Source organism: Rhinopithecus roxellana, chromosome 8 (assembly GCF_007565055.1).
Source record: "Rhinopithecus roxellana isolate Shanxi Qingling chromosome 8, ASM756505v1, whole genome shotgun sequence".
NCBI classification, from domain to species: domain Eukaryota; kingdom Metazoa; phylum Chordata; class Mammalia; order Primates; family Cercopithecidae; genus Rhinopithecus; species Rhinopithecus roxellana.
The window spans coordinates 29,802,109-29,817,658 of record NC_044556.1 but is presented as its reverse complement, the minus strand read 5'-3'; the positions used below and the strand labels follow the sequence as shown (position 1 = coordinate 29,817,658).

At 38.8% G+C, this 15,550-nt stretch overlaps 1 protein-coding gene across 5 annotated transcripts in view; it reads left to right on the top strand.

Moving 5' to 3' along the window:
- Positions 1–15,550, top strand: part of VAV3 (vav guanine nucleotide exchange factor 3) — a 448,149-nt gene that overhangs the window by 298,332 nt on the left and 134,267 nt on the right. For all 5 annotated transcript variants that reach the window (XM_030935746.1, XM_030935747.1, XM_030935748.1 and 2 more), the window contains 2 exons: positions 5,034–5,135; positions 5,445–5,545. In XM_030935746.1, the coding sequence (XP_030791606.1) occupies positions 5,034–5,135; positions 5,445–5,545 (203 nt within the window). The remainder of the gene's footprint in view (positions 1–5,033; positions 5,136–5,444; positions 5,546–15,550) is intronic.

Sequence of the window (15,550 nt, the reverse complement as noted above, 5' to 3'; positions counted from 1 at the left end):
GGCGGCAGGAAGGAGAAGAATGAGTGCCCAGTGAAGGAGGAAGCCTCTTGTAAAACCATCAGATCCCATGAGAAATAACTCAGTATCATGAGAACAGGATGGGGGAAACCACCCCCATGATTCAATTATCTCCACTTGATCCCTCCCACAACACGTGAGGATTATTAAAACTATAATTCAAGGTAAGATTTGGGTGGGGACACAGCCAAACCCTATCGGAGGTTAAATATTTTCTCACAATAAAGAGAGGATATATGTAAGTAAACATAAATTCTGAGATTTAATTGAAATTTAGTGAATCATGTTTTTCTTCAGTGTTCTTTCACATAAGATTTTTTTTTTTGGCTTAGTAAAATGTCTCTATCTTTTCTTTAATTCTTCCATCTTTCTTTTTTTTTTTTTTTTTTTTTTTTTTGAGACGGAGTCTCGCTCTGTCGCCCAGGCTGGAGTGCAGTGGCCAGATCTCAGCTCACTGCAAGTTCCGCCTCCCGGGTTTACGCCATTCTCCTGCCTCAGCCTCCAGAGTAGCTAGGACTACAGGCGCCCGCCACCTCGCCCGGCTAGTTTTTTGTATCTTTTAGTAGAGACGGGGTTTCACCGTGTTAGCCAGGATGGTCTCGATCTCCTGACCTTGTGATCCGCCCGTCTGGGCCTCCCAAAGTGCTGGGATTACAGGCTTGAGCCACCGCGCCCGGCCTTAATTCTTCCATCTTTCTGATAATGTGGCAAAAGGCAGCTTTTGAAAACAAATGAAGAAAATGCTACAGTGAAAGCATATTTTTCTGATTTCTATCAGCTATGAATATCTAGCATTAATTTTCCTGTTAGAATGTTTGATGATTATAAAGGGGAGACTGAAAAAAGGAGAAGATGCACCCTCCACATAGGTCAGTGGGGAGGCGGACTTACAAGTACTTTTAATGCTACTTTTAGGGCAGTACAAAGTTACTGAAAGCCTAGGAGGTCTACTTAACTGGGCATCAGATGTTGCATAAAGTGTTATGGAGGCTGACGTATCTGAATTTCAGCATTGCTTCCATCTCCTTCTCTGGTAACTGCCCCCAGTAAACCTATCTAACATTATTTTCCAGTGTGTCTGTATTAGGATTCTTTAGAGAAACAAAACCAATAGGATAGGGTGTGTGTGGGTGTGTGTGTGGAGGGTGGTGTACAGGTGTGTATATGTGTTTGTATGGAACCTGAGTTTTTGAGGAGGTATTTTTAAGCCTGAATTGACCGAAATTGGTCATAATTTCAGGGAAGGAAAAATTGAATCAGAGGAAAGGTTAAGAGAAAGTGAATATGTAGAGGGTGTGAGGGAGAGGGAAAAATTCATTGTGATTTTGAAGTTCCCAGGTTGGAAGATGGAGTAAATGAATCAGATATGTCAGGAAATGCATGGAAATTGAGTTTTAAATGTGCTGCATTTGAGATGCCTGAGGAGCAGTTGGGAATGCATATCTGGAGAACAAAGAGGTCCAGGCTAGGGGGAAAGTGGAGTGTTCAACTTAGGGCCTGTGATGGAGCCAGGTAAGAGGAAGAGAACTTCTAAGGACAACATGTAAAGCTATATGAAGCCCTAAGTGTGTCAACATTCCTTGCCCTATAAATATTTGATTGCCTGATTAGTTATATTCATGAGTTCTATGTGACGCAAAAGAAATGGGAGCATTTGATTAATCTACAAGATTACATTGACATTCACAAAAGTAAATGGTCATATGTTAAGGCAGATTACTAAAATGGAATTCTTTATGTATATCAGCATAACTGAGCAATTAACTAATCTGTTTGACACTCAGCACCCATCTATAGACAACCCAACCTCGTGATTGGTCCTCCTATATCCACGCTTGTCTTTCTATAAGGAAATCTCTATGTGGTAGCAGCAGAACATTTTTTTGTTCTTCCTCAGTTAAATGTGATGTCAATCCTGTATAAAATCTCACTTCTTTCCTTGGCCCCTGCCAACCTATCTCATCTCTTTGCTCATTTGGCTCCAGCTGAAGGAGGCTTCTTTCTGTTCCTGCCCAAGGGCCTGTGCATATGGTAGTTACTCAATAAATACTTATGAAATGGATGAATGACTGCCTTGTAGATTTGTTCTGAGAAGTAAATGTGAAAAAGTATACGAAGAGCCTAGTGATGTACCTGGTACATTAGAGATTTGAAATAAATGCCTCTTGACCATTTTAATGTTTTGTTTCTCCAAATCCATAATCCTAACATTTCTGTCCTCTTCTGATGCAATCTACCTTCCCAACCCTTCTCATCCAGCCAGCTTACTATCTTTGGTTTCGGCACCCCCGCAGGCCATGGACTATGTGTGATCTCCTCAGTTTGGACTTGGTATGTACAGTGAAGCCATACCAGTGCAAACTGAAGAGATCACAGTTTCATACACGGAGTTTTTTATACATGTCATCTCTTGAGTAATCTTCTTATTACACTTAAATAACTATGTATGGATTCCTAGTCCCAAGGACACTGAGCATATAAGTCATTGTGCTGGAGATTCTCAGAAGAATGGGTGTCCTCTGGGGACTTGGACACAGACCTAAAAAGGGACTCTTTACCACTCACAAAGCACTATCATGATCACACTGTTATATGGATTTGGAATCAGCACGTCATAAATTGTAGCCAACATTGATTGAACACCAAATATGGGTCAGGCAGTGTTTTAAGCACGTTACATATATCACTTGATGAGTTTGGCTTTATTAGTATTCCTGTTTTATACTCACTGACTTGCCTAAGATCACGCTGCTACTGATTTGCAAGTTAGGATGTAGGCCCAAGTGGTCTAGTTTCAGATTCCTGTCCTTACCTATGCTTTTTATTCAGTACTGACTGCCTCAGCAGCAGTTTCGGGGTCATAGAATTAACATCTATTCTTTAGGGTTTGATTCTAGATTTTAAAAATAATATACCATTATAGTTTTCAAATAATTCTAATAGTTTCTTTCTACTCTTTTACCTACAACTTTAAGTCTTTATTCCCATAGGGCAGCTACTGTCAACAATATTTTCAGAACCTTTTTCATCATAATTTTTTTGTAAAACGTCTTAGTGGCTTTGTGATTCCCCCTTTCAGTTGTCTGTTTTCTGAAAGTTCAGCTTATTCTTAGTTTGTGAAAGTTTTAAATACCAGTGGTCCAAACACAACTCCGGCACGTTTGTGTGTGTGCATGTGGATGTTCCGTCTGTGTCCGAGGCAGATGTTTGAAATTAACTTCTTACCTGTTTGGAACTTATTTACATGCGTTTCTGCCTGAAACTCATGTTTGAAAACTCTAGGTTGATGAATTTTTTGAGTTGCCAGGACTCAAACTTATTTGACAAATCATCTATGACCCTATCACCTTGATGCTCAGAAACAAATGAACCAACAGCCGTTCCTGACTAAGGAAACAAGTTTTGATGGAGTTTTCAATGCATGGCTTTATGGACTCAAGAATCAAATATTTTCCGAACAATGTGAAGAAAGTTTTGTTTCTAGATCCTTATATTTTCTCTGTGTCTCCTTTTCTGTAGAAAAGCTCTGTAATTTTTAATCAGTAACACAAAAATGCCTCTATGGAAATGTCCATAATTCTCAGCATGCAGTGGAACATTTTCCGAAAAAGTGAGGTCACCAGAAGCACAGAGCAGAGAAATCCCAGATGGCACTAATATTTGATTTCATTTTTAGCACGCTCATATTCAGCAGATGGATTGGAAGGCTGACCTCTCTGACACTTCCGCATCACTGCCTGCTACTCCAATTGCCTTTGCGAATGTTTTTTTATAAGGCCTCTCCTGATACCTCAGAGATTGATGCCTGGTCGCCTGCCTGTGTTATGCTTCATTTCACCAGGGTTCTGTGTGGTTGAGAGTTGCTGTATTCTATAAAAGGGGAAATGCTGGCTCATCAGTATCTCAAGCTTTTCCTACAATCTCTCAAATTGCATGTAATGTCTTGGAGCATATCATTTTAGCTTTCTAGGTGTACCCCTGATTTGTATCCATCTTTAACTTATCCTAGTCTAATTTTTCTGCCTTCTTTTGCCATTGAAAATAATAGCAAAAACCTCAGTTACTTTTGCAGCAACCTAAATAGCTAAGCCAAGAATAATGTTTGAAAAAAAAAAGTTAAATGTTTTCAAAATACCTGCTAAGCACAAAAATTTGATTATGTTAATATGAACATTGCTGATCTCCTCCTTGAGCTATAGTTTCAGTGGCCAAGAGCAAAGACCTGAGTTAGAGTTCCCAGTCATGCCATTTTCTTTAAGGGTAAGCTTTACTTTAGAGTAAGCTAGTGATAATTATTCTTGCCAGGCAGTTAGGATTGGTGTGAAGATTAAATGAAGTAATGGATGTCATATGGTTGTCACAGTATCTGGCACAGAGAAAATATACAAAGATTATTAGTTTGTGGTGTGCAAAATAACTTTTGTATATATAATATACATAAAATACAAAATAAATGGTAAAATTATTTTGTTTCATTATTACTTAGATTGTGAGTAAAGTGAAATATTAAGAATTTTTTAATGATCACCCTAATGCTCTATTTTCAAACTTTCTATAAAATTACTGTATTCCTTGTTATGGACCATTATGTTGTCCACAGATCTATTTAGAGATGACCCTCTTCTCCCTCCTACCCTCACCTGCTAGTTTATATTTCAGTTGCAAGGCTACAGACAAGGAACTATCAGATAGCATGAGTATCCAGTGGGGTTTTTTTTTCCACCCAGGCAGGTTGACCTATGTGGCCATTTTTTAAAGTTCTCTGAGAATGCTCAATTCTGAGGAGGATTAGGTTGCTATGCCCTTCCAGGTTGCTTGTTCCACACAACCAGAATTTGGTACATATTTTAATGCATAGCATACTTTTGGCTTAGAAAATATTGCACATTTAATAGTCATTTTGCTTGAACCAGTTCTCTACCTGATGTCATTTTGATGAATTTAGGGTTTAGATGACTAAATTGCAGCTTTGTTGTGAAACTTTCTATAGAAAGTTATTTTTTTCCTTTTTATAGGTCTAACATAAGGCCAGACTATGCAGACTCCAATTTCCACGACTTCAAGATGCACACCTTCACTCGAGTCACATCCTGCAAAGTCTGCCAGATGCTCCTGAGGTAAGCCTGCTCAGTCTTGGTTTTCAGTTTAAAGCAACTGCTATAATTGTTAAGTGTTTCAGACTTTTCTAACCTTCCAGCCAATAGGTTCGAAAGTGGGGATTTTGCCTTAGCAGTCTGGATCCCACAAATCTTTGCCAGGCTTTCTGCCTGGACAGTCCTTTCAGAAGCTCTGGCAAGCTCCTCTCCCTCTACTGAGGGAGTACCTTGAAGAGCACTGTTAATACTCTTTTTCGCCTTCTTGCACTAATTTCATATGGGCAGAATTTTGTACCATTTAATATACCACTGTCTTATTTCACCTTTCAGGGGAACATTTTATCAAGGCTATTTATGTTTTAAGTGTGGAGCGAGAGCGCACAAAGAATGTTTGGGAAGAGTAGACAATTGTGGCCGAGTTAATTCTGGTGGTAAGTCATGTTTATTGTTGCGATTCTCTTTTTAATGAGGACATAAAATTTGCTAAACATAATTAAGGCCTAATTTACTCTGAATATGTGTTTATTGTAACATATCTGCTTTTGAAACTTATTTATAAGCACAATTAGAAAAATGATTAAAATTTACATGAGTTTTCTACATAACTTTGTTTTAAATTATTTAAAATTTGTGTGACTTTCTTTTTTTTTCATGATTTGAAAATAATTTTAATTAATGTATTCATAAGTTAAGTGACACAATGGGAAATTTAACAGAGAACTGGAAAATTTTAAAATTCACAATTATTAAACATACACGTGAAATAACTCAAATTAAGATCTCAGTGGTTGAGGTCTTAATAAACTGAATGATTGAGTTTAATCACCAGATTATACAAAATTTTAAAAAGTAAATAAATTGAAAGTAAGGTCAAATAAAATATACAGACAGAAGCAAGGAGCTTCAAAAGGATGGAACATATGGAGAATAACATAATGGAAACTTAGAATGTAGCACAAATGTCAAGTAGTATGTAATTGAACTCCTAAGCTGAGGAAAGAGTAAATTGGGTGGAAGGCAGAGTTGAGAACAGTGTAACTGAAATGTTTGTTAACTACTTTAAAAATTCAAGGTAGAGATTTAAGAAGTCCTATAAAACCTAAGCAGCAGAGTTAGAAAAAATATGCTGAAGAATGACATTATAAAATTGCTGAAAGCAAAAGATACATAATAAATATTAAAAGCAGTCAGATATCCACAGATTCAGCTAAATCTGAATCAAAATGCCTTTTCTTTTGAAGAAATATATGAGCTGATCCTAAAATTAAAAAGGAAATGCAAATAATCTACTATATATAATATTTTTAAAAATGAACAGTTATAATGCATATATTACCTACCTTTAAGAACTACTATAAAGCTACTTAGTCTGTAGTACTGGTATAAGAAATGACAAGTAGATTGGTAGATCCAGTTAGAAAGTCCAGATATAGATATACCTATATAAAGACAACCAGATGCTAAATTAAATCCATAGGGAAAGAAAAGTCTTTTTAACAATGATGCTGGATCAATTCTATATAAATCACTCCATACAGCAAAATTAAACTAATTCAGGATGATTTCAAGGCCTGAGTGTAAGATCTACCACCATAAATCTTCTGGGATAGAGACTTAAATGTTAGACCTAATACCATAAAAACCCTAGAAGAAAATCTAGGTAGTACCATTCAGGACATAGGCATGGGCAAGGACTTCATGTCTAAAACACCAAAAGCAACGGCAGCAAAAGCCAAAATTGACAAATGGGATCTAATTAAACTAAAGAGCTTCTGCACAGCAAAAGAAACTACCATCAGAGTGAACAGGCAACCTACAGAATGGGAGAAAATTTTTGCAACCTACTCATCTGACAAAGGGCTAATATCCAGAATCTACAAAGAACTCAAACAAATATACAAGAAAAAAACAAACAACCCCATCAAAAAGTGGGCAAAGGATATGAACAGACATTTCTCAAAAGAAGACATTCATACAGCCAACAGACACATGAAAAAATGCTCATCATCACTGGCCATCAGAAAAATGCAAATCAAAACCACAATGAGATACCATCTCACACCAGTTAGAATGGCAATCATTAAAAAATCAGGAAACAACAGGTGTTGGAGAGGATGTGGAGAAATAGGAACACTTTTCCACTGTTGGTGGGATTGTAAACTAGTTCAACCATTATGGAAAAGAGTATGGCGATTCCTCAAGGATCTAGAACTAGATGTACCATATGACCCAGCCATCCCATTACTGGGTATATACCCAAAGGATTATAAATTATTCTACTAAAATTTGTGTGACTTTCATACATACCTTGGAGACAGAGGTCTTCAAGAGGGAGTTGGATGGTTTCATGTCACTCATTTCATTAAAAGCCCTAAATAAATAACTAAAACCATACATATATAGCCAAAAATAGAGTAACAAAAACAACAAAAAGAATATATTCTTCTGTCTTTAGTTCTTAAATTTCCTTTCTGTTCTTTTAAATATTTAGCTCAGGAATGCTAATGGCGCCAGAAGTAAATATCACACAGACTAATTCATGAATTAATGAATTGAATACATTGTCATTTTGCAGCACTTAACAAAGAGCATATATCTTTTGGGGTTTTTGTAAATATTTTCCCCTTGGTTTTTAAAAAATAATGCTGTATGATTGTTACATGAGCTAGTTTCTAAGACTGCTGGCAATTATGCATTCAGTAGCCTATTGCCTCTCTCTCTGCTCCTCTTGGGCTCTCTTCCTTCTCTTTCTTTTCTGGCTTCTTTATTCTTTCTCTTTCTTCTTTTTTCTCTTTGTCCTTTTCCCCTGAGTTTCTCTGTGTTTTTATCAATAAGACCTTTCAAAATCAGTAAAACTTTTGAACACAAAAAGGGATCTTTTACAGCTTGAGTTCAAAAGGTAGCCATGTCAACCTTCGATTTTCCCAAAGGAAAAGGTGGACATTGAATTATTTTGGATAATGTGAAAAAGAGTGAAACAGAGAATAGCTCATTTCAGAGCTGAGTTCAGAAAATAGGCAATTGTAGGAAAGGTGAATCCTAAGAGAAGACTGAGATCATAGCACATGCCTCTCAGACATTTTAAAAGGACCCTGTGTGCCGTTCTCTGTGCTAGGCATGAGCAGCTGTAAAGTGACAGATCTTGGCATGAGTTGAGCACCTACACTGTGCCTGTCCTGCCTGGGTGCTCTACTGGGCATCTTCTTGCATGAACTCATTCCGTCTTCAGAATGGCCCTGCACATTTACTGATGGGGGTCAGATTGCTTATGCAGTTTACTCAAGGGCTGTTAAATAAACTTACTTCTTACTTCTGTCGGAAGGTCAGAAAGTTTACAATGTTGTAAAATATAATAGAAATAAAAATTATTGATGTTATTCTTTGTCACCCTGATACAGTTTATCACTTGAATTTTTGTTGTTCCATCTTTGTATGTCCCATTCTTTAATCTCTTTGGAGACAGTTAACATGTTATTTGCTCATAGTAGGCTAATGTTTATATAAATCCCAAGGCCCTGTCTTGATGAGATGATGCCTGTGAAGAATGTAAAATGATCCCATAGTTGGCATGGTTCTAAAGGAAATAGTGTAGGAGAATAGTTTAGAGTCAAGCAGAGATGGTTGAAAACCTAGCTTTGCCATTTGCTAGCTATGTCAGCTTGGGGAATTTACTTAAATATTCTGAGCTTTTTTTTATTCATCTTGTAAATTAGACGATTATTATGAGGATCCAGTGAGATAATGTTGATTCTTACACAATACCTTAGCAAAGTAAGAACATACTATTTTAATCTAAGGTGACATAGTGAAAAGTCATTTTTTTTTTTGAAAGACGTGGGGTTATTTAGTATTTTTGTTGTTTTTATGATCTGGAGTACATGTGGATGGGAAAGTTAATGAGCACCAAACTTTAAAATAATATACAAGTATGGCATGAAAAGAACATAAAATTTTTAAATTTTTACATTGTGAAAGTCAATAGGAAATCATTGAAAATTCCTAGTCTAGTCAAATAGAGGAGTCATATATTCCCAGTGTCTGTTCCTAGGTAATTATTTCAATGTACTCTGTCCTTACATAAGTCATTTTGACTATGGCAGTAAAATCTACAAGCTCTGGAGTCTTGGTCTGTTTGAATCCTAGCTTCACAATTTACTCCCTGGGTGACTTTGAACTCCATCTACTTACCCGTTGTAAGTATTAGTTTCTTCCCTTATGATATGGTTTGGCTCTGTGTTCCCACCCAAATCTCATACTGAAATGTAATCCCCATAATTCCCACATGTCAAGGGAGGGACCAGGTAGGAGAGGATTGGATCATGGGGTTTCCTCCATGCTGTTCTCATGTTAGTGAGTGAGTTCTCATGAGAACTCATGGTTTTATAAGCAGTGTTTCTTGCTGCTTCTCTCTTGCTTGCCACCATGTAAGATGTACCTGCCTCACCTTCTGCCATGATCGTAAGTTTCCTGAGGCCTCCCCAGCTATGTGGAACTGTGAGCGAATTAAATCTCTTTTTTTATAAATTCCCCAGTCTCAGATATTACCTTATAGCAGTGGGAGGATAGACTAATACAGTAAATTGGTACCAGGAGTTGGGGGCATTGCTATAAAGATACTGGAAAATGCGGGGGGTGGAGCAAGATGGCCGAATAGGAACAGCTCCAGTCTCCAACTCCCAGCGCGAGCAACACAGAAGACCGGTGATTTCTGCATTTTCAACTGAGGTACTGGGGTCATCTCACTAGGGAGTGCCGGACAATCGGTGCTGGTCAGCTGCTGCAGCCCGACCAGTGAGAGCTGAAGCAGGGCGAGGCATCGCCTCACCTGGGAAGCGCAATGGGGAAGGGAATCCCATTTCCTAGCCAGGGGAACTGAGACACACAACACCTGGAAAATCAGGGTAACTCCCACCCCAATACTGCGCTTTAAGCAAACGGGCACACCAAGAGAATATATCCCACACCTGGCCCGGAGGGTCCCACGCCCATGGAGCCTCCCTCATTGCTAACACAGCAGTCTGTGATCTAACCGCGAGGCAGCAGCAAGGCTGCAGGAGGGGCGCCCACCATTGCTGAGGCTTAAGTAGGTAAACAAAGCCGCTGGGAAGCTCGAACTGGGTGGAGCTCACAGCAGCTCAAGGAAACCTGCCTGTCTCTGTAGACTCCACCTCTGGGGAAAGGGCACAAATAAACAACAACAACAAAAAAGCAGCAGAACCTCTGCAGACGCAAACGACTCTGTCTGACAGCTTTGAAGAGAGCAGTGGATCTCCCAACACGGAGGTTGAGATCTGAGAAGGGACAGACTGCCTGCTCAAGCGGGTCCCTGACCCCTGAGTAGCCTAACTGGGAGACATCCCCCACCAGGGCAGTCTGACACCCCACACCTCACAGGGTGGAGTACACCCCTGAGAGGAAGCTTCCAAAGTAAGAATCAGACAGGTACACTCGCTGTTCAGCAATATTCTATCTTCTGCAACCTCTGCTGCTGATACCCAGGCAAACAGGGTCTGGAGTGGACCTCAAGCAATCTCCAACAGACCTACAGCTGAGGGTCCTGAGTGTCAGAAGGAAAACTATCAAACAGGAAGGATACCTATACCAAAATCCCATCAGTACATCACCATCATCAAAGACCAGAGACAGATAAAACCACAAAGATGGGGAAAAAGCAGGGCAGAAAAGCTCGAAATTCAAAAAATAAGAGCGCATCTCCCCCTACAAAGGAGTGCAGCCCATCCCCAGCAACGGGTCAAAGCTGGTCAGAGAATGACTTTGACGAGATGAGAGAAGAAGGCTTCAGTCCATCAAACTTCTCAGAGCTAAAGGAGGAATTATGTACCCAGCGCAAAGAAACTAAAAATCTAGAAAAAAGAGTGGAAGAATTGACAGCTAGACTAATTAATGCAGAGAAGGTCATAAACGAAATGACAGAGATGAAAACCATGACACGAGAAATATGTGACAAATGCACAAGCTTCAGTAACTGACTCGATCAACTGGAAGAAAGAGTATCAGCGATTGAGGATCAAATGAATGAAAGGAAGCGAGAAGAGAAACCAAAAGAAAAAAGAAGGAAAAGAAATGAACAAAGCCTGCAAGAAGTATGGGATTATGTAAAAAGACCAAATCTACGTCTGATTGGGGTGCCTGAAAGTGAGGGGGAAAATGGAACCAAGTTGGAAAACACTCTTCAGGATATCATTCAGGAGAACTTCCCCAACCTAGTAGGGCAGGCCAACATTCAAATTCAGGAAATACAGAGAACACCACAAAGATACTCCTCCAGAAGAGCAACTCCAAGACACATAATTGCCAGATTCACCAAAGTTGAAATGAAGGAAAGAATCTTAAGGGCAGCCAGAGAGAAAGGTCGGGTTACCCACAAAGGGAAGCCCATCAGACTAACAGCAGATCTCTCGGCAGAAACTCTACAAGCCAGAAGAGAGTGGGGGCTAATATTCAACATTCTTAAAGAAAAGAATTTTAAACCCAGAATTTCATATCCAGCCAAACTAAGTTTCATAAGTGAAGGAGAAATAAAATCCTTTACAGATAAGCAAATGCTTAGAGATTTTGTCACCACCAGGCCTGCCTTACAAGAGACCCTAAAGGAAGCACTAAACATGGAAACGAACAACCGGTACCAGCCATTGCAAAAACATGCCAAAATGTAAAGACCATCGAGGCTAGGAAGAAACTGCATCAACTAACGAGCAAAATAACCAGTTAATATCATAATGGCAGGATCAAGTTCACACAAAACAATATTAACCTTAAATGTAAATGGACTAAATGCTCCAATTAAAAGACACAGACTGGCAAACTGGATAAAGAGTCAAGACCCATCAGTCTGCTGTATTCAGGAGACCCATCTCACATGCAGAGACATACATAGACTCAAAATAAAGGGATGGAGGAAGATCTACCAAGCAAATGGAGAACAAAAAAAAGCAGGGGTTGCAATCCTAGTCTCTGATAAAACAGACTTTAAACCATCAAAGATCAAAAGAGACAAAGAAGGCCATTACATAATGGTAAAGGGATCAATTCAACAGGAAGAGCTAACTATCCTAAATATATATGCACCCAATATAGGAGCACCCAGATTCATAAAGCAAGTCCTTAGAGACTTACAAAGAGACTTAGACTCCCATACAATAATAATGGGAGACTTCAACACTCCACTGTCAACATTAGACAGATCAATGAGACAGAAAGTTAACAAGGATATCCAGGAATTGAACTCATCTCTGCACCAAGCGGACCTAATAGACATCTATAGAACTCTCCACCCCAAATCAACACAATATACATTCTTCTCAGCACCACATCACCCTTATTCCAAAATTGACCACATAATTGGAAGTAAAGCACTCCTCAGCAAATGTACAAGAACAGAAATTATAACAAACTGTCTCTCAGACCACAGTGCAATCAAACTAGAACTCAGGACTAAGAAACTCAATCAAAACCGCTCAACTACATGGAAACTGAACAACCTGTTCCTGAATGACTACTGGGTACATAACGAAATGAAAGCAGAAATAAAGATGTTCTTTGAAACCAATGAGAACAAAGATACAACATACCAGAATCTCTGGGACACATTTAAAGCAGTGTGTAGAGGGAAATTTATAGCACTAAATGCCCACAAGAGAAAGCAGGAAAGATCTAAAATTGACACTCTAACATCACAATTAAAAGAACTAGAGAGGCAAGAGCAAACACATTCAAAAGCTAGCAGAAGGCAAGAAATAACTAAGATCAGAGCAGAACTGAAGGAGATAGAGACACAAAAAACCCTCCAAAAAATCAATGAATCCAGGAGTTGGTTTTTTGAAAAGATCAACAAAATTGACAGACCACTAGCAAGACTAATAAAGAAGAAAAGAGAGAGGAATCAAATAGATGCAATAAAAAATGATAAAGGGGATATCACCACCGACCCCACAGAAATACAAACGACCATCAGAGAATACTATAAACACCTCTACGCAAATCAACTAGAAAAGCTAGAAGAAATGGATAATTTCCTGGACACTTACACTCTTCCAAGACTAAACCAGGAAGAAGTTGAATCCCTGAATAGACCAATAGCAGGCTCTGAAATTGAGGCAATAATTAATAGCCTACCCACCAAAAAAAGTCCAGGACCAGATGGATTCACAGCTGAATTCTACCAGAGGTACAAGGAGGAGCTGGTACCATTCCTTCTGAAACTATTCCAATCAATAGAAAAAGAGGGAATCCTCCCTAACTCTTTTTATGAGGCCAACATCATCCTGATACCAAAGCCTGGCAGAGACACAACAAAAAAAGAGAATTTTAGACCAATATCCCTGATGAACATTGATGCAAAAATCCTCAATAAAATACTGGCAAACCGGATTCAGCAGCACATCAAAAAGCTTATCCACCATGATCAAGTGGGCTTCATCCCTGGGATGCAAGGCTGGTTCAACATTCGCAAATCAATAAACGTAATCCAGCATATAAACAGAACCAAAGACAAGAACCACATGATTATCTCAATAGATGCAGAAAAGGCTTTTGACAAAATTCAACAGCCCTTCATGCTGAAAACGCTCAATAAATTCGATATTGATGGAATGTACCTCAAAATAATAAGAGCTATTTATGACAAACCCATAGCTAATATCATACTGAATGGGCAAAAACTGGAAAAATTCCCTTTGAAAACTGGCACAAGACAGGGATGCCCTCTCTCACCACTCCTATTCAACATAGTGTTGGAAGTTCTGGCTAGGGCAATCAGGCAAGAGAAAGAAATCAAGGGTATTCAGTTAGGAAAAGAAGAAGTCAAATTGTCCCTGTTTGCAAGATGACATGATTGTATATTTAGAAAACCCCATTGTCTCAGCCCAAAATCTCCTTAAGCTGATAAGCAACTTCAGCAAAGTCTGAGGATACAAAATTAATGTGCAAAAATCACAAGCATTCTTATACACCAGTAACAGGCAAACAGAGAGCCAAATCATGAATGAACTTCCATTCACAATTGCTTCAAAGAGAATAAAATACCTAGGAATCCAACTTACAAGGGATGTAAAGGACCTCTTCAAGGAGAACTACAAACCACTGCTCAGTGAAATCAAAGAGGACACAAACAAATGGAAGAACATACCATGCTCATGGATAGGAAGAATCAATATCGTGAAAATGGCCATACTGCCCAAGGTTATTTATAGATTCAATGCCATCCCCATCAAGCTACCAATGAGTTTCTTCACAGAATTGGAAAAAACTGCTTTAAAGTTCATATGGAACCAAAAAAGATCCCACATTGCCAAGACAATCCTAAGTCAAAAGGACAAAGCTGGAGGCATCATGCTACCTGACTTCAAACTATACTAGAAGGCTACAGTAACCAAAACAGCATGGTCCTGGTACCAAAACAGAGATATAGACCAATGGAACAGAACAGAGTCCTCAGACATAATGCCACACATCTACAGCCATCTGATCTTTGACAAACCTGAGAGAAACAAGAAATGGGGAAAGGATTCCCTATTTAATAAATGGTGCTGGGAAAATTGGCTAGCCATAAGTAGAAAGCTGAAACTGGATCCTTTCCTTACTCCCTATATGAAGATTAATTCAAGATGGATTAGAGACTTAAATGTTAGACCTAATACCATAAAAACCCTAGAAGAAAATCTAGGTAGTACCATTCAGGACATAGGCATGGGCAAGGACTTCATGTCTAAAACACCAAAAGCAACGGCAGCAAAAGCCAAAATTGACAAATGGGATTTAATTAAACTCAAGAGCTTCTGCACAGCAAAAGAAACTACCATCAGAGTGAACAGGCAACCTACAGAATGGGAGAACATTTTTGCAATCTACTCATCTGACAAAGGGCTAATATCCAGAATCTACAAAGAACTCAAACAAATATACAAGAAAAAAACAAACAAACCCATCCAAAAGTGGGCAAAGGATATGAACAGACATTTCTCAAAAGAAGACATTCATACAGCCAACAGACACATGAAAAAATGCTCATCATCACTGGCCATCAGAGAAATGCAAATCAAAACCACAATGAGATACCATCTCACACCAGTTAGAATGGCAATCATTAAAAAATCAGGAAACAACAGGTGTTGGAGAGGATGTGGAGAAATAGGAACACTTTTCCACTGTTGGTGGGATTGTAAACTAGTTCAACCATTATGGAAAACAGTATGGCAATTCCTCAAGGATCTAGAAGTAGATGTACCATATGACCCAGCCATCCCATTACTGGGTATATACCCAAAGGATTATAAATTATTCTACTACAAAGACACATGCACACATATGTTTATTGCGGCACTATTCACAATAGCAAAGACTTGGAATCAACCCAAATGTCCATCTGTGACAGACTGGATTAAGAAAATGTGGCACATATACACCATGGAATACTA